This window comes from Hypanus sabinus, chromosome 9, assembly GCF_030144855.1.
Source record: "Hypanus sabinus isolate sHypSab1 chromosome 9, sHypSab1.hap1, whole genome shotgun sequence".
NCBI lineage: Eukaryota > Metazoa > Chordata > Chondrichthyes > Myliobatiformes > Dasyatidae > Hypanus > Hypanus sabinus.
The window spans coordinates 70,947,584-70,974,137 of record NC_082714.1 but is presented as its reverse complement, the minus strand read 5'-3'; the positions used below and the strand labels follow the sequence as shown (position 1 = coordinate 70,974,137).

At 45.2% G+C, this 26,554-nt stretch overlaps 1 protein-coding gene across 1 annotated transcript in view; it reads right to left on the bottom strand.

Annotated features, from left to right (window-relative positions):
- Positions 1-247: 247 nt before the first annotated feature.
- LOC132399480 (voltage-dependent calcium channel gamma-3 subunit-like) overlaps positions 248-26,554 on the bottom strand; it is a 116,230-nt gene continuing 89,923 nt past the window's right edge. The window contains exons 3-4 of the mRNA XM_059979898.1: positions 23,446-23,586; positions 248-1,136 (exon numbers count right to left, since the gene is read on the bottom strand). Coding sequence (XP_059835881.1) covers positions 619-1,136; positions 23,446-23,586 — 659 coding nt within the window. The 3' untranslated portion in view covers positions 248-618. The remainder of the gene's footprint in view (positions 1,137-23,445; positions 23,587-26,554) is intronic.

The following is a 26,554-nucleotide window of genomic DNA, read 5'->3' as shown; positions in this document are numbered from 1 at the left end:
ATTATAGTCCAGGTGCAAATCGATTGGACTAAGCAGAATAATAATTCGGCATGGACTAGATGGGCTGAAGGACCTGTTTCTGTACTGCAGTGTTCCATGACTCTATATTAAACACTGTGCACTGATATCTAATGACAGGTGCTCTCAATCTGCACAAAATAACACATGGGGGTTCATTGCTTTCTGTGCTGGTAGGTTAACAGTATCCATACCAAATGGCTGACAAATAACAAGTGATGACAAAGACTGAATGACCGGTATATTTATTCCTGTTATTCAATTTTTACATAAATCACCAACGTGTGTCATCAAATTCAGTGCTCCTAGCAACTAAACTATTTGATTTCAACTGTGCTCTTATTTTCAAAATTTAATAAAATTAAGCATTTAAATGGTAAGAATATATCAATCCATCTCATTAGAATTATTTACTGCTCTGTAGGGGAGGTCAGTCCGTGAAACCGGGTGTTCAGTTGGGACATGCAGAAGTGGAGCCATTGTATCTCCTGTGGCTTTGCTGGAAACTTTTTCAACCTGTCTTCAGTCTTTGACTCTAAACTTGGTGGGAGGGAGCCAAGGCTTGTGATGAAGTCTGTACCGTCATGGCACACTTCCCCCTTAGACAGGAGTGGTTCGCCGGTTGGCAGCGTTTGAGTGGAGACTTCCTTTCCATTCCTTCGAAACACAGTTGTGAACCTGCAGGAATTTAGCATTCCTTTCAGAAGTTGAGTTTGTTGAAACAACTGCTTTTGAAGAGTCTCTGGAGAGCGCATACATTGATATCTGAGTGGAGGGTGGTGTGTTGTAGCATTTACCTCCAATGGGGGAAGAGTCCCTTGATCGAGGCTCAGTAGAACGGGAGCTTGACCTGCGCCGGAACCGGTACCTGTAGCTAGGAATTCGGGCAAGTGTGGACTTCTTCAGTTCATGGTTCGAAGACTTTACTCTCAGCAGTCGGTGTTTTTCAATATACATGTGCACTGCTAACACTCCCATTGTTTCTGCAATGATGAACGAGAGTGCCCCAAAGTAGAACGACCATCCATAGGAGTAATTGTTTTTCTTGGTATCGCTCTGTGCGGGATCTCCTGCATTTGCTGATATGTATACTATAATTCCTATTATGTTGCTTAAACCTAAAGGAGTGGAGATGACAGGGTTATAATTACAGGCTGTGATATAACAGAGAAGGAAGCAAAACATGTCACAGAATCATAACTTTGTAAAAACTTCTGTAATTTTGTAAATCAAAGAGGATTCAGAGGATCCAGCCAATTAATTACTTCACTGGCAAGTCCCAGCTGTAATATTGGATCCCACTTAAAGGATTCGGGAACTGGAAAAAAACCTGTGAGCAACAATTGAATATGGCTAGATGATTTTGTTGAAGGGGCATGCCAAAAATATTTTGCTCACTCAGAGACAGCCACTAAGAATCCCAGCACAGTACAAGTGAGCCCTAGCTGCAGCTTTAACCCATTCCTATTCACACATCGCCAGAATGTACTCTAGAAGGTGATTGGTTTAGAAAATCTGATTGCAGTGGGGCAGAAGCTGTTTTTAAATCTAAACAACTGGGTAAACAAGTTCCAGCATCTTCTCCTAGAAAGTAGGAGAGAGAAAAGGGCATGGCCAAGGTGGCATCTCTGATGATACTGTTAGCTTTAAAATTCAAAAGGAGGAAGAATGCAGGACTGAAGGTGCTGTATTCAAATGTGCGCAGCATTCAGAATAAGGTTGAAAAACTCATGGCACAATTGATCAGTATGATGTTGTGGGCATCACTGAGTCATGGCTGAAAGAAGGCCATAGTTGGGAGCTTAAGGATATACTTTGTATCAATAGGACAGGCAAGAAGGAATAGGTGGTGGTGTGGCTCTATTGTTAAGAGATGGAATTACATCTTTAGAAAGAGGTGACATAGTGTCAGAGAATGTTGAATCTTTGTGGGTGGAGTTAAAGAAACTGCAAGGGTGAAAACTCATTGTGAAAATCATATACAGTATGGTCCTCCAAACAGTAGCCAAGATGTGGGGTTGGGATTGCAAAGGGAGCTGGAAAAGGCATGTAATGCCCATGTACAAAATTAAGGGAAGGAAGTTTAGGGGAGACATCGGGGTAATTTTTTTTACACAGAGGGTTGTGAGTGCCTGGAATGATTTGCCAGGGATGGTGGTGGAGGCTAAAGCATTAGGGGTATTTAAGAGCCTCTTGGACAGGCACATGGATGAAAGAAAAATAGAGGTTTATGGGGTTGTGTGGGTTTAGTACTTTTTTTTAAGGATTATATGAACCTGGAGGGCTGAAAGGCCTGTACTGTGCTGTAGTGTTCTATGGTAATAAGGGTAATGTCATTAATGGGGGACTTCAATATGCAGGGGATTTGAGAAAATCAGGTTGGTCAGATTACAACACAGGGAATTTGTTGAATGCCTACAAGATGGATACTTAGAGCATCTTTGTGCTTGAGCCTACTCGGGGAAAGGCTACCTTACACTGGGTGTTGTGTAATAACCCAGATCTTATTAGGGAGCTTAATGTAAAGGAACCCTTAGGAGACTGTTCAGAATATGATTGAATTCATACTGCAAGTTGAAAGGGAGCAGCTTAAGTTTCACAGTGGAATAAAGGGAATTACAGAGGCATGAGAGAGGAGCTTGGCCAGGTGGATTGGAGGGGGATACTGGCTGGGATGACAGCAGAGCAGAGATGACTGATGTTTTTGGGAATAGTTCACAAAGTGCAAGATGGATATGTCCCAGAGAAGTAGTTTTTGAATGGCAGGGGTAGGCAACTGTGGCTGGCAAGGGAAGTTAAGGACCACATGAAAGACAAGCAAAGGGCATATAATGCATCAAAAGTGAGTGGGAAGTTGGATGATCGGGAAGCTTTTAAAATCGAACAAAAGGCAACTGAAAAAGCTATAAGATGGGAAAAGATGTAATACGAGCACAAACTAGACAATAATATAAAGCAGGATACTAGAAGCCTCTAGTTAAATAGAGTGAAAAGGAGGTAAGAGCTGATAATAGACCTCTGGAAAATGATGCTGGTGAGGAAGTAATGGAGGACAAAGTAATGGCAGATGAACTTAATGAGTACTTTGCATCTGTCTTTACTATGGAAGACACTAGCAGTGTGCCAGAGATCCATGAAGTGTCAGAGAACAGGAGTGAGTGTCATTGCTATTACAAAGGAAAAAGTGCTAGGCAAACTCAAAGGTCTTAAGATGGGCCAGGTGGACAACATCCCAGAGGACTGAGATAAGTTGCTGAAGAGATAATGGATGCACTGGTCATGATCTTTCAAGGATCACTTGACTCTGTCATGGCCCACTCTTTAAGGGAAGAAGACAAAAGAAAGGAAATGGCCAGATAGCCTAACCACAGTGGCTGGTAAAGTGTTGCAGTCTATTATTAAGGATGAGGTTTCAGGGTACTTGGATACTAATGATGTAATAAGTCAGTCAAGCACGGTTTCTGTAAAAAGAAATTTTGCCTGACAAATCTGTTAGTGTTCTTCAAGGAAGTAACAAGCAGGGTGGACAAAGGAGAGGCAATGGATATAGGATGTTATTCCTGCCCGTGACCATCAAACTTTACAACTCCTCCCTTGGCGTGTCAGACACCTTGAGCCAATAGGCTGGTCCCGTACTTATTTCCACTTGGCATGATTAACTTATTTTTATTTAATTATTTATGGTTTTATATTGCTATATTTCTACACTATTTTTGGTTGGTGTGGCTGTAACAAAACCCAATTTCCCTCGGGATCAATAAAGTATGCCTGTCCGTCTGGATATCATTTACTTGGATTTTCAGAAGGCATTTGTTTAGGTGCCACACATGAAGCTGCTTAACAAGATAAAATCTTAAAGCTTTACAGGAATGATACTGGCATGGATAAAGGTATGACTGACAAGCAGTGAGTTGGAATAAAGGGGGCCTTTTCTGGTTGGCTGCCAGGGACTAGTGTGTTCTTCAGGGGTCAGTATGGGGACTGCTACTTTTCACATTGTTTGTCAATAGTTTGAATAATGGAATTGATGGCTTTGTGGCAAATTTTGCGGATAATAAAAATATAGCTGGAGGGGTAGGCAGTGCTGAGGCAGCAATGCAATTTGCAGTAGGACTTAGACAAATTGGAAAAATGAGCAAAAAAGTGGCAAATGGAATCCAGTATTGGGAAATATACAATAATGCATTTTGGTAAAAGGAACAATAGTGTGGATGATTATCAAAATGGAGAGAAGGTTCATACATCAGACATGCAAAGGGACTTAGGAGTCCTCATGCAAGATTCCCAGAAGGTTAATTTACAGGTTGAGTCTGTGGTAAAGAAGGCAAATGCAATGCTGGCATTTATTTCTGGGAGAATAGAATATAAAAGCAAGGAAATAATACTGAGCCTTTATAACACACCAGGTAAGCTGCACGTGGGAGTTTTGTGAACAGTTTTGGGCCCCTTATCTCAGAAAGGATGTGTTGTCTTTGGAGAGATTGATTCCGGTAATGAAGGGTTTAACATATGAGAAGCATTTGACATCTTTGGGCCTGTACTCACTGGAACTTAAAAGAATGCAGAGGGCTCTTACTGAAACCTACTCAATGGTGAAAGGATTAGATAGGTTGGATGTGGAGAGGATGTTTCCTATGGTGGGGGTATCCAGAACTAGAGGACAGTGCCTCAAAATTGAGGGGCAACCTTTTAAAACAGAGGCAAGGAGGAATTATTTTTGCCAGAGAGTGGTGGATTTGTGGAATGTTCTACCGTGACTGCAGTGGAAGCCAAATTCACGGCTATATTTAAAGCAGGTTGATAATTTCCTGGTTGTTCAGGGCATCAAAGGATATAACAAGGCAGGTATATGGGGTTGAGTGGGATCTGGGATCAGCTATGATAGAAAGGTGGAGAAGGCTCGATGGGTTGAATGACCTAATTCTGCTCCAATGTCTTAAGGCCTTATGATTTTTACTGAACCAACACAGCATGAAGTGGGACTTGATGAATGCACATTTTAAGCTTGTGATGGACTGGTCACAGTTTCCTGTTACTTACAGATTCTGACAGTTCAGAACAGAACAGTTGCCATACCAGACCAAGATAAAACCTGGCAGGATACTTTCTCTCATGCAATGCGTTGACTATATAATAATGCATTCTGTGCATATCCTGGGCAATTGGGCATGTGACTGTGATGTGTACTGCCCACATTCCAGAGATCAGTACATTTATTTACTGTGGGATGTGGGCAGTATCTCTAAACTCAAGGATCATGTTGGAGGTGGTCAGACTCCCTGTGTGAGGATGGCACTTGGAGCCAGACATTCATACAGTACATTATTAATTGGCCCTTTGAACCAATGAGCTCATGCCAAACAGGCTGCATTCCCAGTGGCCACTTCATTAGATATACCTGTGTGCTTGCTTGTTAATAAATAAATATATAAACAGCCAATAATGTGGTAAGAACTCAATGCATAAAGGCATGCAAATATGGAAATATGGTCAGGAAGTTCAGTTGTTGTTCAGACCAAACTTCAGAATGGGGAGGAAATGTGATGTGGTGCCAGATGGGGTGATTTATGTACCTTAAAAACTCCTGATCTCCTGGGATTTTCATGTACAAACAGTCTCTAGAATTTACAGAGAATGGTGCGAAAACAAAAAAAACATCCAGCGAGCAGCAGTCCTGTGGGCAAAAATGCCTTGTTGAGATAAGTCAAAGAATTGCGAGACTGCTTCAAGGGGACAGTAACTCAAATAAACATGAGTTACAACAGTGGTGTGCAGATTATCACCTTGAAGTCAATGGGCTACAGCAGTAATAGACTATGAACATACACTTAAGTGGCACTGTTGATCAGGGATAATATCACGGCTGCAGAAAAGGAGGAAGTCATGGAGGGGTTGTCTATGGAATCTCTGTGGGTGGAAGTTAGGAATAGGAAGGGGTCAATAACCCTACTGGATGTTTTTTATAGACCAGCCAATAGTAACAGGGACATCGAAGAGCAGATAGGGAGACAATTTCTGCAAAGGTGTAATAATAAAAGAGTTGTTGTGGTGGGAGATTTTAATTTCCCAAATATTGGTTGGCATCTGCCTAGAGTGAGGGATTTAGATGGGGTGGAGTTTGTTAGGTGTGTTTAGGAAGGTTTCTTGACACAGTATGTAGACAAGCCTACAAGAGGAGAGGCAGTACTTGATCTGGTATTGGGAAATGAACCTGGTCAGGTGTCAGGTCTCTCAGTGGGAAAGCATTTTGGAGATAGTGATCACAATTCTATATCCTTTACCATAGCAATGAAGATGGATAGGAACAGAAAAGTTAGGGAAATATGGAAATAATTGGAGTAAGAGGAAATATGAGGCTATTAGGCAGGAACTTGGAATCATAAATTGGAAACAGATGTTCTCAGGGAAACATACAGAAGAAATGTATGTTTCACTGAGACAGGGAAAGAATAGTAGGGTACAGGAACCGTGGTGTACAAAGGCTGTTGTAAATTTAGTCAAGAAGAAGAGCTTACAAAAGGTTCAAAAAACTAGGTAATGATAAAGATCTAGAAGATTATAAGGCTAGCAGGAAGGAGCTTAAGAACGAAATTAGGAGAGCCAGAAGGCCTTGGTGGACAGGATTAAGGAAAACCACAAGGCATTCTACAAGTATGTGAAGAGCAAGAGGATAAGGCATGAGAGAATCAAGTATGACAGTGTATGGAATCGGAGGTGACAGCAGAGGTACTTAATGAATAGTTGGCCTCAGTATTCACTATTGAAAAGGAGCTTGGCGATTGTAGGAATGACTTGCAGTAGACTGAAAAGCTTGAGCATGTAGATATTAAGTCTTACTTCAGTGGTTGGTAAGTTGATAGAGAAGATCCTGAAAGGCAAGATTTATGAACATTTGGAGAGACATAATATGATAGGAATAGTCAAATGCCTGATTGAATTTTTTGAGGATGTGACTAAACACATCGATGAAGGAAGAGCAGTAGATGTAGTGTATATGGATTTCAGCAAGGCATTTGATAAGGTACCCCATGCAAAGCTTATTGAGAAAGCAAGGAGACATGGGATCCAAGGGTACCTTGCTTTATGGATCCAGAACTGGCTTGCCAACAGAAGGCAAAGAGTGGTTGTAGATGGGTTATATTTTAAATGGAGGTTGGTGACCAGTGGTACACCTCAGGTATCTGTTCTGGGACCCCTACTCTTTGTGAGTTTTATAAATGACCTGGATGAGGAAGTGGAGGGATGGGTTAGTAAATTTGCTGATGACACAAAGGTTAGGGGTGTTGTGGATAGTGTGGAGGGCTGTCAGAGGTTACAGCAGGACATTGATAGAATGCAAAAACTGGGCTGAGAAGTGGCAGATGGAGTTCAACCCAGATATGTGTGAGATAGTTCATTTTGGTAGGTCAAATATGTTGACAGAATATAGTACTAATGGCAGCGTGGAGGATCAGAGGGATCTTGGTGTCCCAAGTCCATAGAACACTCAAAGCTGCTGTGCAGGTTGATTGTGGTTAAGAAGGCATACAGTGTACTGGGCTTCATCAATCGTGGGATTGAATTTAGGAGCCAAGCAGTAATGTTGCAACTATAGAGGACCCTGGTCAGCCCCCAGTTAGAGTACTGTGCTCAGTTCTGATCCCCTCACTACAGGAAGGACATGGAAACCATAGAAAGGGTGCAGAACAGATTTACAAGGACGTTCCCTGGAATGGGGAGCATGCATTACAAGAAAAGGTTGAGTGAACCTGGCCTTTTCTCCTTGGAGTGACAGAGGATGAGAGGTGACCTACTAGAGATGTACAAGATAATGAGAGGCACTGATCGTATGGGTAGTCAGAGGCTTATTCCAAGAGATGAAATGGCTGGCATGAGAGGGAACAGTTTTAATGTGTTTGGAAGTAGGTATAGAGGAGACATCAGGGATAAGTTTTTTTGGTTGTTTTTTTTTTACACAGAGAGTGGTAAGTGCGTGGGATGTGCTGCCAGCGGCGGTGGTGGAGGCAGAAACGAATAGGATTTTTTTTAAAGGGACTCCTGGATAGGTACATAGAGCTAAGAAAAATAGAGGGCTATGGGTAAGCCTAGGTAGTTCTAAGGTAAGTTCATGTTCGGCAGAGCTTTGTGAGCTGAAGGGCCTGTATTGTGCTGTATGTAGGTTTTCTGTGTCCTCAAATCTGCAGTGATGGTCTCCTGTATCAATGCTGTGCCCTTTCTTCACTTACAAACATCATGGATAGATTGTTGAAGTGCCAGTCCTGCACGTCTTTCTATCATGTCACTGTGATTGCAACATTTTCATCAAAACTCTCAGTTTATCCAGGCTCCTTGCATTCAAATCAATGTGATATAAACCTAATTCTCACATATTCTTCACCATTAAGATGGTGGCGCGATGCAGTTTGCAGCAGCCTCTCCAGAGTTGATCTCTGTTATTTGTCAAGTGGGGTGCCGTGCGCAATCCTAATCTGATGAAGACCGGACATGGGAGCACGAAAGAACAACTGGAAATCTTCTTTGTTGCTGCTGCTGTTGTGAGGTCCAGGTCTCTGCTGGGAAGAACAGGCCCCCAGTCCTCAGGGTCACGTTGCCAGTGGTGGGGGCATCATAGTACACTCGGCAGAGGATGGTGCTCAGAGAGGCTGTGCTGGAGAAGGGATGGTCGGAGGCTCAGAGGTTTGATGGACTCGGAGTCCACTGCGGTCGGGGTGCTTTCACTGTGCGAGGCTGGGTCCGACAGCACTTACATTGTGTGCTGCGCCTGCAAGGCTGAGTCCAATGGTGCCGTGGAAGTCCTTAGCGGAGGTATTCCCTTCTGCTGGCTGCGTGGGATGAGGAGTCTATCGGGACCCTGAGGACTTGTGGAAACTGTGTGGTGGTTTCTTTTGAACTTATAGTCTTTTAACATCTTTGGACTATTTTTAACGTGCCCATGGTCTTTTTTTTTAATCAATTATGGTATTGTTTGCACTGTTGTAATTATGTGGTTTTGTGTAGGTCTTGTAGCTTTAGTTTTTGGTTTGTTGGGTGGTAGAGTTGGTCTCCTGACTTGGCGCTAAGATGATAGCGCAATATTAAATATGCAACAGTCTCTCCAGACTCTGGATTTGGGGATTGCCAAATGTTATGTGGATTTTCTGGTGTAGTCTGTTTTGTTGTGTGCTTTTGTGATATCATTCTGGAGGAACCATATAACCATATAACAATTACAAGGGCAATCTTGGCCCTTCTAGTCCATGCCAACGCTTACACTCACCTAGTCCCACTGGCCTGCACTCACCCCATAACCCTCCATTCCTTTCCTGTCCATATACCTATCCAATTTTACTTTAAATGACAATACCGAACCTGCCTCTACCACTTCTACTGGAAGCTCATTCCACACAGCTACCACTCTCTGAGTAAAGAAATTCCCCGTGTTACCCTTAAACTTTTGCCCCCCTAACTCTCAAATCATGTCCTCTTGTTTGAATCTCCCCTACTCTCAATGGAAAAAGCCTATCCCCATCAACTCGATCTATTCCCCCTCATAATTTTAAATACCTCTATCAAGTCCCCCCTTAACCTCCTACGCTCCAAAGAATAAAGACCTAACTTGTTCAACCTTTCTCTGTAACTTAGATGCTGAAACCCAGGCAACATTCTAGTAAATCTTCTCTGTACTCTCTCTATTTTGTTGACATCTTTCCTATAATTCAGTGACCAGAACTGCACATAATACTCCAAATTCAGCCTTACCAATGCCACGTACAATCTTAACATTACATCCCAACTCCTATACTCAATGCTCTGATTTATAAAGGCCAGCATACCGAATGCTTTCTTCATCACCCTATCCACATGAGATTCCACCTTCGGGGAACCATGCACCATTATTCCTAGATCACTCAGTTCAACTGCATTCTTCAATGCCCTACCATTTACGATGTATGTCCTATTTGGATTATTCCTACCAAAATGCAGCACCTCACACTTATCAGCATTAAACTCCATCTGTCATTGTTCAGCCCACTCTTCTAACTGGCCTAAATCTCTCTGCAAGCTTTGAAAACCTACTTAATTATCCACAACACCACCTACCTTAGTATCATCAGCATACTTACTAATCCAATTTACCACCCCATCATCCAGATCATTAATGTACATGACAAACAACATTGGACCCAATACAGATCCCTGAGGCACACCACTAGTCACCGGCCTCCAACCTGACAAACAGTTGTCCACCACTACTCTCTGGCATCTCCCATCCAGCCACTGTTGAATCCATTTTACTACTTCAGTATTAATACCTAACGATTGAACCTTCCTCACTAACCTTCCATGTGGAACCTTGTCAAAGGCCTTACTGAAGTCCATATAGACAACATCCACTGCTTTACCCTCGTCAACTTTCCTCATAACCTCTTCAAAAAATTCAATAAGATTTGTCAAACATGACCGTCCATGCACAAATCCATGTTGACTGTTCCTAATCAGACCCTGTCTATCCAGATAATTATATATACCATCTCTAAGAATACTTTCCATTAATTTACCGCCACTGATGTCAAACTGACAGGCCTATAATTGCTAAGTTTACTCTTAGAATCCTTTTTAAACAATGGAACCACATGAGCAATACGCCAATCCTCCATTTCTAATGACATTTGAAATATTTCTGTCAGAGCCCCAGCTATTTCTACACCAACTTCCCTCAAGGCCCTAGGGAATATCCTGTCAGGACCCAGACATTTATCCACTCTTACATTCCTTAAAAGTGCCAGTACTTCCTCCTCTTTAATTGTCATACTTTCCATAACTTCCCTACTTGTTTCCCTTACCTTACACAATTCAATATCCTCCTCCTTAGTGAATACCAAAGAAAAGAAATTGTTCAAAATCTCCCCCATCTCTTTCAGCTACACATAGCTGTCCACTCTGATTCTCTAAAGGGGCAATTTTATCCCTCACTATCCTTTTGCTATTAATATAACTGTAGAAATACTTCGGATTTATTTTCACCTTACTTGCCAAAGCAACTTCGTATCTTCTTTTAGCTTTTCTGATTTCTTTAAGATTCTTTTTACATTCTTTATATTCCTTGAGTACCTCACTTACTCCATGCTGCCTATATTTATTACAGATCTCCCTCTCTTTCCCAACCAAGTTTCCAATATCCCTTGAAAACCCTTGGGACGTTGTTTCATTTTTAAACTGCATTGCAGTCGTGGTTTCTAAATGACAATAAACCGAAATTCAATTCAATATGAGTCATTCTGCCAATTGGATTGAGCTACATTTTTTTGTTATATTTGACTGAAACTTCGTTGAAAGTCCATGGTTCCCTGAAAGTGGCAACACAAGTAGATAGGGTGCTAAAGAAGGTGCACAGCGTACTTGCAAAATGCTGGAAAAACTTAATGTCAGCCAGGATGTATGGTGGGAAAATCGATGATTCAGGCTATGACCCTTTGTCAGAAATCCTGATGGGCATATGATTTTTGTATCATTGGTCTTTCTTCCAGTTAAGTGGGACCTGTGTAGTTTTCTCTTGAACTGGAGGACAAACAGCCTAACAGGAAGGTTTGTTCATGCTGCATGGTAGGGGTTTAAAGTAGAGTTGCAGGGGGATGGGAATCAGATCATCAAAACACTGGCAGAGAAGCTTGCAAAGCATAAACGACTGGAATTTCTGAAAGCAATTTGGAAGGCACAGGATATATACATCCCAATGTGGAAGAATTATTCTAAAGGAAAGATGACATAACTGTGGATAACAAGGGAACTCAAAGCCAACATAAAAGCCAGAGAGGGTATATAATCAAGCAAAATTTAGTGGGAACTTAGAGGACCATTAAGCTTTTAAAAACCAACAGAAGGCAACTGAAAAGTCATTAAGCAGGAAAAGATGGAATACAAAAATAAGCTAGTATAACACGCTGTAAGGGTTCAATGCTGAAGTAATGGTTTCTCTGTAGCAGTAATGCTTGGATTATGGCTGGAGATAACAGGACTGTGGATGCTTGTTAGCCAATCAGGATTTTGTTGCCCTGTCTTGTGATTCTGGAAGCAGTTGATTTTGCGGGTTTTTGCCAGAGGGAGAGAGAGAGATGAAGAGAGAAGATGTGAATGGAGAGATTTGGTAGATTGCCAGGCGGGGTGAACTTGGAGCTGGGGTCCAAAGGTCATTGACGCTCGGAGGAGACCGATTGTGGAAGAAGGACTACTGTGTGAGCTCCAACTTTGTGCACAGACTGTTTAATAAGATTTGGGGCCCTTTTTCTTTTATATTTTGTTTCTCAACTAACCATATAGTCAAAGTAAGAGTTATAAAGCTTAATTGCATATTGTGTACTGTTTGTTATTTTGGGGTACTGATTTGTAACAGGACACACATCATGCAGCATCCACCCAAATGAGATTTCTTAAGTTTGGCCGGGCAGGGGTTTATCACCTATTAAATTAAGCTGCCATGCAAAGCAAGTGTTACAACTGTTGGGGCTACATTTGGGATTGATTCCGTTGGATGCTGTGTGATTACCCTGAGCAATGAACCAGTGGGGCAGATATTTGTACTCTGGATGAATTGTTAATTCCACTGTTAAAGTTGTGACTGTGAACGGAGGTTTGATAAAATAGCAGGCGCAGCTCTCGTTTTAATGCAGACCAGTGCTGAGGTAGCTGGGTGCGGAGATTTCAAAGACAGTGTTCTATCATTTCTGAGAAGTGAGGGGGAAGAGTGGTTAGATTTGAAATGTCTAATTAGTTCACGTCCCCCAGTGAAGAGTAAGAATTCTGAGGTATTATCCGCCCTTACTTCTCTGGTGAATAAAAGGAAGCATCAGATTCAAAGTCCCAGCTATGGCAGGCTCCGCCTATTCTCTGGAATAACGCCCACCCCTAAAGGGGAGGAGGAGTATGAGATGAAAGTGGAATGGACCTCAGTTGTTAGATGAGTGGCAGTGCTCAGATGATGAAAAGCTACAGAGATTTATTGAAAGTTTGAATGGGCGGTCTGCTGATGTCAGAACTGTCAGGTTAAATGATCCTGTGGCAACAGCTATTAACTATCTGCAAGCTCTGGACAATGCTTTTGGTCCCAATGGAGCTCCTAGAGAGGCAGCTGTATTGCTTGCAGCGCAGGGGTGGGGACGTGTCATTCAGGTGGCTGAGGTGAATCAGTGAAGAATGGACCAGATAGCCAGGGGTGTCCATGACTGGATTGTGTGGGGCCTCCGACAGTCTCATAAGATGTGCCCCCCTCCATCTTTTATTGAGCTGATCAGAGAGATATGGGAAGAGGAGAATGCGGCAGAGGCGTGGGAGGACTCAGTCAGCAGGGTACAGTCCTCGGTAGTAGTCCCCTGTGCTGAAGTGACCACAGATAGCCTACCCGGGGAGTGGTAGAGGAGATTGAGGCAGAGTTGAGAACGGAGATACGTTGGCTGTTATTAACAGGTGTGACCCCCCCCCCCCCCCCCGCATACGATGGAGCTGATGGGGGGAAGGGCGGATTCCGCAAGGGGACAAACAATGCGGAGGGCTGCTGGTAGCAGGAGTCATGTCCAGAAGGAGAGTGAACCCCCAGGTACCTCAGCAGGGAGAGTCGTTGGGAAAACTTGGAGGGGACCCAGTGAGGGAACGGTCTGGTGACTCTGAGGGAACACGTTCCCAGCAATGTACCAAGGAACTCTCGAAAGCCGAAGTCCCTATTCCTGAAGGCTTAGTAGGTCCATGGTCCAGTGTGTCACTATGGATAGAGGGTATTTATGCTAAAGCCATACTTGACACCAGGTCGCAGGTCACGTTACTCTACCATTCGTCTTACAACTGGTATCTGAAGCACTTACCCTTGACACCATTCAGTGCACTGGAGATTCGGGGTCTCAGTGCTGGTGATTATCCATACGACAGTTATTTGTCAGTGAAACTGGAGTTCTCTGAGGCCAACGTGGGAGTGTCTGAGGTTCTTGATACAAAGGTGCTGGTTTGTCCAGACCCTGTTGAGATGGGCAGCATTTCAACTCTGGTGGGGACCAACACCCCTCTTGTGAGGAGGCTTATGGGGGCCTGCAAGGAGAAGGTTGGTGAGAGCTTTTTGGGGACATTGTCCGTGCACCTGGTGTTTTGAGCTGTTTTTGAGGAAGTGTGTAGCAGCATTGGGCCGGATACTGAATTTAAACGAGGGACTGTGTGGTTCACCTAGTCGAAGTCAATGGTGATACAGCCCAGGGAAGTAGTGACAGTGATGGGGATACCCAAATTTCCTGGAGTGCCTGAGGGCGAGGCTCTCTTAGTGGGCTCTCCGGAAGACCATGAGAGGGAGTCAGGATTTCCTGCTGGGCTACAGGTGATCATCAGGAACACTACGAAGAGCATGGTCACCTTCAAGCGGGGGATGCCCCTGGTGCATTTGTTCCCGGTGACAGTAATGTCTAGTGCCCCCGTGAGGCATGCCGGGGAGAAACTATTGGAAGAGGGGGGAAAGTTGACCACTGAGTCATTCAACTTCGGGGACTCCTCGGTGCAACCAGGTTGGAAAAGGAGGCTGGTAGAAAAGATGTTTAAGCTGGAAGGTGTCTTTTCCATCAGCGAGTTTGATGTGGGTTGTTCCAAGAGCACTCATCGCACTATCCAGGTGACCGAGGACACCCTGTTTAGAGAGAGGTCGCAGCGACTGGCCCCCGAAGACATGGAAGAAGTGCAGCAGCATGTGTAAGTTGAAGGAAGCTGGGATCGTCACTGAGTCGCGAAGCCCCTATGCGTTCCCAATAATAGTGGCCCAGAAGGATGGGAAGGTGCGTGTGGACTATAGGACCTTGAACCAGTATATGGTCCCGAGGGTCAAAGACGCGCTGGCCTGTCTGAGTGCTGTGAAGTGGTTTAGTGTGTTGGACTTGAGAAGTGGATATTACCAGGTCCCAATGAGTGAGGCCGACAAAGACAGCATTTATATGTCCTCTGGGATTCTTCCAGTTTGAAAAGATGCCTCAGAGCATGTTGGGAGCCCCTGCTACCTTCCAGCGGGTCATGAAGAAGACAGTGGGGGATATGAACTTGCTTGAGGTGTTGCTGTATTTGGATGATCTCATAGCATTTGGATCCACCTTGGAAGAACATGAAGTGAGGCTACTGAAGGTGCTCAGCCACCTGAAAGCTGAAGGGTTAAAACTTTCCCTGGACAAGTGCCAGTTCTGCCAAACGTCTGTTAGCTATGTCGGACACATAATCACACGGAATGGAGTAGCTACAGACCTGGCCAAGATAGAAGGATGACCACTTTGCCAAGGCCCCAGACTGTGAGCGCTCTGCACTCATTCCTTGGGTTCTGGGATTATTATTCAGAGATTTGTGAAGGGCTACACCAAAGTGAGTCACCCCTTGAATCAGCTTCTGTGTGGTTACCCTCCCTTGGGGAAGAAAGGGAAGAAGAAAAAAGGGACAGGAGGGTGGAGAATATCTAAATCTGTCAGAGTCCTCTGGACAGAGGTGGGATGTAAAATGTGAGGAGGCTTTTCAGTCACTGAAAGAGTTGCTGACCCAGGCGCCGGTGCTGCCTTTTGCCCCGATTGCCGTATGTACTGCACACAGATGCCAGATGAGAGGGTTTAGGTGGCGTCCTGTATCAGGATCAGGGTACTGGGTTGAGACCTGTGGCATATGTCAGCTAGAGTTTGTCAGCTTCCAAGAGAAACTATCTCATGGTCAAGTTGAATTTCCTGGTGTTGAAATGGGCAGTGGTGGATAAGCTGAGTGATTATTTCTACAGGGCCAAGTTTGAGGTGAGGATGGACAACAATCCTGACCTCGGCAAAACTGGATGACTTTGTCCGGCTATGATTTCAGCCTGAAGTACCGGCTGGGGAGCCGGAACATTGATGCGGATGCTTTGTCCTGACGGATGCATGAGGGCTGGACAGGGATGAGGAGTGGGAGAGCGTTCCTGCCCTGAGGGTGAAGGCCCTGTGTCAGTTTGCCATCACCGTGAAGGCAGAGGAAAAGGACAGGCTGGATCGAGCAGTGGATCAATCAGGGGCTTCTGATGACGCCATACCCCAAATTTACTGTAACCTGACTGCTCTGAAGACCAATCAGCTGCTGGAATTGAGTTCTGGCGAAGTGGCAGCTGCTCCGTGAGATGACCCGGACATTGGCACTATTTGGTCCGTGGTTGAAAATGGAGACATGGCTCAGGTGGAGAAGACGAAACACGCTTCAGCGCCACCATTACTGAAAGAATGGCGGTTAGAGTTGAAGAACCAGATCTTATACCAGCTCACGTCACCCCTGGACCGACCTCGGCGTTGCCAGCTGGTTCTGCCCGAGAAGTATCTGAGGATGGCGTTGAAGTCACTTCATGATGATTCTGGACATTTAGGGGTGGAGACCTACGGATTGCTCAGAGTTTTACTGGCCCCGAATGAGGTCAAAGTTTGAAGAATACTGCAAGTCGTGCATTTGCTGCATACGGCGGAAGACACTGCCTATGCGGGCACCTCTCTTGTCCCGCTTGCAGAGTGCAGGGCCCCTGGACCTGGTGTGTATGAATTTCCTGTCAATAGAACCCGATGCCAGCCACACGGTGAATGTCTTAGTCATCACGGACCACAACACCAGATATGCTCAGGCTTTTCCTACCAAGGACTAGAGGGTGACTACGATGACAAAAGTGTTATGGGAGAAATATTTTGTCTATTATGTCCTTCCCAGGTGGATACACAGTGACCAGGGACAGGACTTTGAGAGCAGACTCATCTATGAGTTACTGGGCATGCTTGGAGTTGAGAAATCGAGGACCACGCTCTATCACCCGCAGGGCGATCCCCAGCCTGAGAGGTTTAATCGGACCTTGCTAGACATGCTCAGGACCCTGGAGATCAGCAAGAAGAGCAGATGGAGTCAACATATTGGGCATCTGGTTCACTGCTACAACTGTACACGAAATTAAGTTACTGGATACCCGCCATATTATCTGATGTATGGGTGTGAGGCGAGGTTGCCCATTGACCTTTGTTTCGGAACTGACGAGGATGACTTACCACTGAAGCCTTATCTGAAGTATATGTCTGATATGTGGAGAGAGCTGAAAAGGGCTTATGAACTGGCTGGAGATGTGGCCGCCAAGCAGAATCGAGGAAATAAGAGAAGGTATGATCAAAGTGAGGTTCTCCCAACTCCTGCCGGGAGACCGAGTCCTCATAAGGAATTTGGGGCTACCAGTTTTCCTGGTGAAACCAGAGGAGGGAAATGGGCCTGTCAGGATTCTCCATCAGACCCACCTGTCGCCCTGGGATAAGAGGTGTAGGTAGAACCAGAGCCTGACTTGGAGCCTACACCAAGTAAGAGGACTGTGAAAATGCAGGGCGACCTCAGGGCCCACAGCAGGAGAGACTGGGCCTGGGCCCACCCATGAGAGGGATACTGATTCGGAGGACGATGATTTGGATGTGTGGTACGTGCTGCTGTTCGCTAACTCCCCATTGATTGAGGCAGAGACTCCTGGCCTTCTCCCAGTGAGTCAGGTGAAGTGGGTGGGGGGCTATCTGTGGGCAGCCTGGGTTGCAGTAGAACCTTGAAGGAGAGGAAGCAGGGTCTGGACACGAGATAGAGCGCTCTGAGTTGCAGGGGGACATGAGTGATAGATCGGGGGAGGACTCGCCAAGTAGGCCCGAAGTATCCCCAGTAGTATCTGAGCCTGAAGAGTTAGGTGAGGAGGTATGGAGGTCTCAGAGAATTAGGAGACCACCGGATGGGCTGATCTATGTAGCGCCTGGGGAACAGGGCGTGATCTTGACTGCTCTGGGGAGCTACGTCGCTGCCTTTTGCACCTGGATTGGGCTTTGTGTTTTGCAGTAGGGTTGGCAAACACTCTCAACGTCTTGAGGACATGATTAAATTTGGTGGGGGGGAAGAGTGTAACGCTGTCACTGCTGAAGTAACCGTTTCTCTGTAGCAGCAATACTTGGATTATGGCTGGAGATAACAGGACTGTGGATGCATGTTAGCCAATCAGGATTTTGTTGCCCTGTCTTGTGATTCTGGAAGCAGTTGATTTCGCGGGTTTTTGCCAGAGGGAGAGGGAGAGAGAGAGAGAGAGATGAAGAGAGAAGACGTGAATGGAGAGATTTGGTAGAACGCCGGGTGGGGTGAACTTGGAGCAGGGGTCCGAAGGTCGTTGATACTCAGAGGAGACCGATTGTGGAAGAAGGACTACTGAGTGAGCTCCAACTTTGTGAATAGACTGTTTAATAAGATTTGGGACCCTTTAGATTTGGGACGCTTTTTCTTCTATATTTTGTTTCTCAACTAACCATATAGTCAAAGTAAGAGTTATAAAGCTAATTGTTTAATCATATAGTGTGTACTGTTTGTCATGTTGGGGTACTGATTTGTAACGGGACACATTGTGCAGCATCCACCTAAATGAGATTTCTAAGTTCGGCCAGGCAGTGGGTTATTACCCCCTATATTAAGCCGCTAGGCGAAGTGAGTGTTAGACTAGCCAATAATATTAAAATGGATACCAAAAGTTTCTTCAGATACATAAAGTGTAAAATAGAGGTGAGAGTGGATATCGAACCACTGGAAAACAATGCTGAAGAGATAGAAATGGGGGCAAGAAATTGGCGGATACATTAAGTAAGTATTTTATATCAGTCTTCACTGTGGAAGACACCAGTAGTATGGTGGAAGTTCCAGGTGTCAGGGGTCATGAAGTGTATTAAGTTACCATAACTAGAGAGAAGGTTGAAAGGTCAGAAGGTGGATAAGTCACCTGGACCAGATGGTGTGCACCTCAGAGTTCTGGAAGAGGTGACTGAAGCAAGAATAATGATCTTTCAAGAATCACTAGATTCTGGAATGGTTCCAGAAGACTGGAAAATTGCAAATGTCACTCCACTCTTCAAGAAGGGAGAGAGGCAGAAGAAAGGAAACTATAGGCCAGTTAGTTTGATCTAATGGTTGGGACTATGTTGGAGTCAAGTATTAAGGATGTGGTCTCAGTGTACTTGGAAGCAAATGATAAAATAGGCCATAGTCAGCATGGTTTCCTCAAGGGAAAGTCTTGCCTGACAAATCTGTTGAAATTCTTTGAGGATAACAAGCAGGATAGACAAAGGAGAATCAGTGGATGTTATGGACTTGGACTTTCAGAAGGCCTTTGACAAGCTGCCACACGAGGCTATGAGCCCATTGTATTACAGATTCTAGCTGTGGCAGCTTTGGAGGCCAAGTCTTCTTGTATATTTAAGGCAGATGTTGAAAGATTCTTGATGGTCAGGGATATAGGGAGAAGGCAAGAGACTGAGAGGAAAGTTGAAACTGCAATGATGAAATGGTGCAGCAGGCTTGATGAACCAAAATGCGAGAGGGAGGGGAGAGATCAGGAGAGGGGAAAGAGAGAGAGAGAGAGAGAGAGAGAGGTGGAGGGGGGAGAGAGAGAGGGGAAGAGAGGGGGAGAAAAAGAGGGAGGGGGAGAGAGAAGGCAGGGAGGGGGAGGGGGAGAGAGATGCAGGAGAGATGGGGAGAGAGGGAGTAGGAGGGAGAAATGGAAGTGGGGAAGGGGTAAGGACAGCTTGGTGGAGGGGGAAGGAGAAGTAGAGGGATAGGGAGGGTATGGAGTTAGGGTGAGGGAGTAGAGAGGGAGAGGATGGGGTGGGCAGTAAAGGGGTGGGGGTTAGGGGGTAGAGGGTTAGAAGAGTAGGGAGTAGGGGTAGAGGGGTAGGGAGGAGGGTGCACGGGAGTAATAGGGTAGTGGGAGAGGGGTAGGATGGAGGGGGAATGTGCGGGGAGGGATGAGAGCTGGGGGGAGCGTGTAGGTGGTGAGAGGGAGGGGTAGGGGGTGAGGGTAAAGAGGGAAGGAATGAGAGGAAGGAGAGAAAGGGTGAGGGGTTTGAGCGGGGAGGGGTTAGAGGCGGGAGAGTGGGAGAGAGGGGAGAGTGGTGGGGAGTATGGAGGGGGTTGTGGATGGAGTTGTGGAGGGGGTGTGTGTGAGAGTGAGGGGGAGAGGGTTGAGAGGGGGTGGGATGGATGAGAAGGGGTGAGAGGGTGAGTGGGTGAAAGGGGAGAGGGGGATGAAAGTAGGGAGAGAGGAAAATTGGGGGAAAGGGGGGACAGCGTGGTGAAGGGCAGAATAGGAGAAGTATGGGGTAGGGAGGGTAGGGGAAGGGGATAGGTGGTACGGGGTTGGGGAAGGGGATAGGTGGTACGGGGTTGGGGAAGGGGATAGGTGGTACGGGGTTAGGGAAGGGGTAGAAGATGGGGGATGGGCAGTAGAGGGGTGGGGGGGGTTAGAGGGGTAGGGGTAGAGGGAATAGAGGCAGAGGTGTAGAGGAGAGGACTAGGGGGAAACGTAGAAACCCTACAGCACAATACAGGCCCTTTGGCCCATAAAGCTGTGCTAAACATGTCCTTACTTGGAAAAGACCTAGGGTTACCCATAGCCCTCTATTTTACTAAGCTCCATGTACCTATCCGGGAGTCTCTTAAAAGGCCCTATCATATCCGCCTCCACCACCATCGCCGGAAGCCAATTCCACGCACTCACCACTCTCTCGTGTAAAAAACTTACCCCTGACATCTCCTCTGTACCTACTTCCAAGCACCTTAAAACTCTGCCCTCTCGTGCTAGCCAGTTCAGTCCTGGGGAAAAAGCCTCTGCCTATTCAGATGATCAATGCCTCTCATTATCTTGTACACTTCTATTAGGTCACCTCTCATCCTCCGTCGCTCCAAGGAAAAGAGGCTGAGTTCACTCAACCTATTCTCATAAGGCATGCTCCGCAATCCAGGCAACATCCTTGTAAATCTCCTCTGCATCCTTTCTATGGTTTCTACGTCCTTCCTGTAGTGAGGCGACCAGAATTGAGCACAGTACTCCAACTAGGATCTAACCAGGGTCCTATATAGCTGCAACATTACCTCTCAGCTTCCAAACTCAATCCTATGATTGATGAAGGCCAATGCACCGTATGCTTTCTTAACCACAGAGTCAAGCTGCGCAGCAGCTTTGAATGTTCTATGGACTTGGACCCTAAGATGCCTCTGATCCTCCAAATTGCCAAGAGTCTGACCATTAGTACTATATTCTGTCATCATAGTTGACCTAACAAAATTAACCACCTCATACTTATCTGGGTTAAGTTCTATCTGCCACTTCTCAGCCCAGTTTTGCATCCTATCAATGTCCTGCTGTGACTTCTGACGTCCCTCCACACTATCCACAACACCCCCAACCTTTGTGTCATCAGCAAATTTACAAACCCCAGTTCATCATCCAGGTCATTTATAAAAATCACAAAGAGTAATGGTCCCAGAACAGATCACTAAGGCACACCACTGGTCACCAATCTCCTTGCAGAATATGACTCACCTACAAGCACTCTTTGTCTTCTGTGGGAAAGCCAGTTCTGGATCCACAAAGCAATGTCCCCTTGGAGCTCATGCATCCTTACTTTCTCAATAAGCCTTGCATGGGGTACCTTATCAAATGCCTTGTTGAAATCCATATACACTACATCTACTGCTCTACCTTCATCAATGTCTTTAGTCACATCTTCAAAAAATTCAATCAGGCTCATAAGGCACAACCTGCCATTGACAAAGCCATGCTGACTATTCCTAATCATATTATGCCTCTCCAAATGTTCATAAATCCTGCCTCTCAGGATCTTCTCCATCAATTTAACAAACACTGAAATAACACTCACTGGTCTATAATTTCCTGGGCTATCTCTACTCCCTTTCTTGAATAAAGGAACAACATCCGCAACCCTCCAATCCCCTAGAACCTCTCCTGTCCCCATTGATGATGCAAAGATCATCGCTAGAGGCTCAGCAATCTCCTCCCTCGCTTCCCACAGTAGCCTGGGGTACATCTCATCCGGTCCTGGTGTCTTATCCAACTTGATGCTTTCCAAAAGTTCCTTTTCTGTAGTGAACACTGAAGCAAAATATTCATTAAGTACCTCAGTTCTCTCCTCCGGTTTCATACACACTTTCCCACTGTCACACTTGATTGGTCCTATTCTCTCATGTCTTATCCTCTTGCTCTTCACATACTTGTCGAATGCCTTGGGGTTTTCTTTAATCCTGTCCACCAAGGCTTTCTCATGGCCCCTTCTCGCTCTCCTAATTTCATTCTTACGCTCCTTCCTGCTCGCCTTATATTCTAATAGATCTCTATCATTACCTAGCTCTTGGAATCTTTCGTAAGCTCTTCTTTTCTTCTTGACTAGATTTACAACAGCTTTTGTACACCACGGTTCCTGTACTCTACCGTTCTTTCTCTGTCTCATTGGAATGCACCTATGCAGAACCCAATGCAAATATCCCCGATCAATATTTGGGAAATTAAAATCTCCTACCACAACAACCCTGTTATTATTACACCTTTCCAGAATCTATCTCCCTATCTGGTCCTCGATGTCCCCGTTTCTATTGGGTGGTCTATAAAAAGCACGCAGTAGAGTTATTGACCCCTTCTTGTTCCTAACTTCCACCCACAAAGACTCTGTAGACAATCCCTCCATAATTTTCCTTGTTTTCTGCAGCCGTGACACTATCTCTGATTAACAGTGCCACGCCCCCACATCTTTTGCCTCCCCCCCCCCCCCCCCGCGTTCTTTCTGAAACATCTAAAGCCTGGGAAAGTGGTGGGGGAGAGGGTAGTGGGAGAGGGGTAGGGTGGAGGGGGAATGTAAGCAGGGAGAGGTGAGGGGTAAGGATGAGGATGGGTGGGGGAGTGTTTAGGGGCAAGGGGAGGGGTGGTGGGGTGGGGTTTGAGAGCAGAAGGCGATGAGGGGGAAGTGGGGAGGGCTTTGAGTGAAGATGGGTGAGCGGGAAGGGGTGGAGGGTGGAGGGTATAGGGGTGGGGGGGTGCAGGAGGGGAAGTGTGGAGGAGGAACAAGAGGGGAAGGGAAGAGAAGAGGAGGGGGAGAGGTGGGAGAGCTGTGGATAGTGATAGGAATAGTGAGGGGTGCGAGTGGGGGATAGGGAGGGGGAAAAGGGGTGAGTGATGGGGAGGGCAGGGGTGCAGGGAAGGGGGAGAGTGAGGGAGAGGGAGAGCACATCTACAGTGTCCAAATGTGTGAAATGATCGAGTCCGACACAATACCTCAGGGTCCAATCTTCTGTCCCAGTGTGCAAATGAACAGGGCTGCTGAACAAAACATTGCTACAGTGTTTCAGAGTCTGTCCCAGTACCCAAGGGTGCATGTGAAGGGATGCAATAATGGAGTTAAGGGAGGAATCCCATAATGCCAATGTACTGCCTTCATCACCTGATGTTGAAACTGGAACCACTGTAGTACGCAGCCCTCCTGAACTCATCAGCTTTGTTCTAAAAGTGCTTCTATTTGCTCAGCAGGAGCAACCTAGTATTGCAGACCAGAAGGGAGTTCAAAAATTATTTCAGTAAATTATTTTAGTTAAAAAACAACGAACCTGCAGCAACGAAAAAAATCCCAGAGCTGAGGACAATGTCATGTCTGCTTTTGTAGAATTCACTAGCTGCTATGCAGATCCCACCCAGGAACAGTAATCCCACACTGAGTATCGGGAACAGGCTGGAAGCTCGAACAATTCCTGCAGAGAAAACAGGAGTCAACACATAGTTCATGTGAGTCACAAAGTAATATATGTCACATACTCTAAAAGTTGGAAATTTCCTTCTCGTTAGTGTCTGCTTTACATATAGCATGATGGCAAAACAAAGTTGAGGAAATGGGCTGTGGGTAGAAAGGCAATAGGTTTGCCTTCTGATTGGGTGATTTCAGTTAATTAAGTTCCCCATCGTTCATGCCTTCCTCCACAATGACCATCTCTGCCCACACCTTGTTCAATTTCTCCAAAAACTTAAATTCACGAGATATTGAGGCCCTGGTTAAGAAAAATAAGAAAATTAAGAAAAATAAGAATGCATAGCAATATTGGTAGGTAGGAACAAATGAGGTGCTATAGAGTACAGGAAATGCAAGAGAACACTAAAGAAAGAAATCAAGAGGGCTAAAAGAAGCATGAAGTTGCCATAGCAAGACAAAGCGAAGGAGAATCCTGAGGCATTTTACAGACAAGTTCAAAGAAACGGATTGTCAGGGATAAATTGTCCTCAGGAAGATCAGAATAGTAATCTATGTGTGGAACCAAAAGAGATGGGGGAGATCTTAAATGAAATGTTGCATCTGTATTTACTCAGAAGACAGACAGATTCTTATAGCGGTGAAGGAAAGTAGCAGTGAGGTCGTGACCCCTATTCAGATTACAGAGGAGAAGGTGTTTGCTGCCTTGAGGCAAATTAGGGCTGACAAATCCCCAGGGGCTGACAAGGTGCCCCTTCAGACCCTGTGAAAGACTGGTACAGAAATTGCAGGGGAAATATAATGCAGACTGTTATCTAAATGGGGAGAAGGTTCAAATATCAGAGGTGCAGAGGGACTTAGGAGTCCTTGTGCAAGACTCCCAGAAGGTTAATTTACAGATTGAGTCTGTGGTAAAAAAAAGTTAAATGCAATGTTGGCATTTATTTCAAGGGGAAAAGAATATGAAAGCAAGGAGATAAGGCTGAGGCTTTATAAGACACTAGTCAAGCCATGATTGGAGTATTGTCAACAATTTTGGACCCATATCTCAGAAAGGATGTGCTAACATTGGGAGAGTCCAGAGGAGTTTCACAAGGATGATTCCAGGAATGAAGGGGTGAAGAGTGTTTGGCAGCTTTGGGCCTGTACTCATTGGAACTTAGAAGAATGTGTGGTGGATCTCATTGAAACTGACCGAATGTTCAAAGGAATAGATAAGGTGGATGTGGAGAGGATGCTTCCTGTGGTGGGGGTATCCAGAGCTAGAGGGCACAACCTCAATACTGAGGGGTGACCCTTTTAGAATAAAGGTAAGAAGGATTTTTTTTTAGCCAGAGAGTACTGAATCTATGGAATGCTCTGCCACAGACTGCGGTGGAGGCCAAGACCGTGGGTATACTTAAGGTGGAAGTTGATGGTCAGGGTATCAAAATATATGGCAAGAAGGCAAGTGTATGGGTTTGAGTGTGATCCAGTATCAGCCATGCTAGAAGAGCAGAGCAAACTCAATGGTCTGAATGGCCTAATTCTGCTCCTGTCTTATGGTCTTAGAGATGGCAGGGGTTTGGATGACTATGGTCCAGTTGCAGGTTGTTGGGACTAGACTGTTTAAATGTTTCAGCACGGACTAGGTGGGCCAAAGGGCCTGTTTCTAGGCAGTACTCTTCTATGACAGGCACTTAATTGGGCCAAAACATACTGGTTCCTATGTGTCCTAATTAAACAGAATTGGGGCCTGGAGGCAGGCCATTATCTGAATTTTGTTTGTCATTCTATGCCACTTACCCAGTGGTGATCCAGACCCATTGTAATCCTCGTTAACAATCTTCAATGTCAATCACAACTACTTTACTATCACCTATTTTCATGTCATCTGCAAATTTACTAATGATGTGTTATACGTTTTTATTTAAATTATTGTTATAAATAACAAATAACATTAGACCAAATGTCGACCCGAGGCACACCATTAGTGAAGGATGAAGTGCTCTGAGAGGTTGCTGATGAAACACATAAACTCGTGCTTGAGAAGCAACTTGGATCCACTCCAATTTGCCTTTTGGCACAACAGCAGATGACATTTCATTGGCTCTCAACTCAACCCTGAAACATCTGGACAGCAAAGATGCATACATCAGCATGTTCTTTTTTGCAACAGCTCAACATTCAATGCTATCACCCCCTCAAAACTAATCAATAAGCTTCAATACTTTGGCCTCTAAACCTCTTTGTGCAATTGGATCCTCAATTTCCTCACTTGTAGATTCTAGTCAGTTTGGATTGGCACAAAGAGCAAAGAGAGAACAAAGAACAATACAGCACAGTACAGGCCATTCAGCCCACAATGTTGTGCTGACCCTTAAACCCTGCCCCCCCCCCCCATATAACCTTCCACCTTGAATTCCTCCATATACCTGTCTTGTGGTCTCTTAAATTTCATTAGAGTATCTGCCTCCACCACTGACTCAGGTTCCACGCACCAACCACTCTGAGTAAAAAACCTTCCTCTAATATCCCCGTTGAACTTTCCTCCCCTTACCTTAAATCTATGTCCTCTTGTACTGAGTAGTGGTGCCCTGGGGAAGAGGCGCTGGCTGTCCACTCTGTCTATTCCTCTTAATATCTTGTATATCTCTATCATGTCTCCTCTCATCCTCCTTCTCTCCAGAGAGTAAAGCCCTAGCTCCCTTAATCTCTGATCATAATACATACTCTCAAAACCAGGCAGTATCCTGGTAAATCTCCTCTGTACCCTTTCCAGTGCTTCCACATCCTTCCTATAGCGAGGCGACCAGAACTGGACACTACTCCAAGTGTGGACTAACCAGAGTTTTATAGAGCTGCATCATTACCCCACGACTCTTAAACTCTATCCCTCGACTAATGAAAGCTAACACTCTAGAAGCTTTCTTAACTACCCTATCTACCTGTGAGGCAACTTTCAGGGATCTATGAACACGTACCCCCAGATTCCT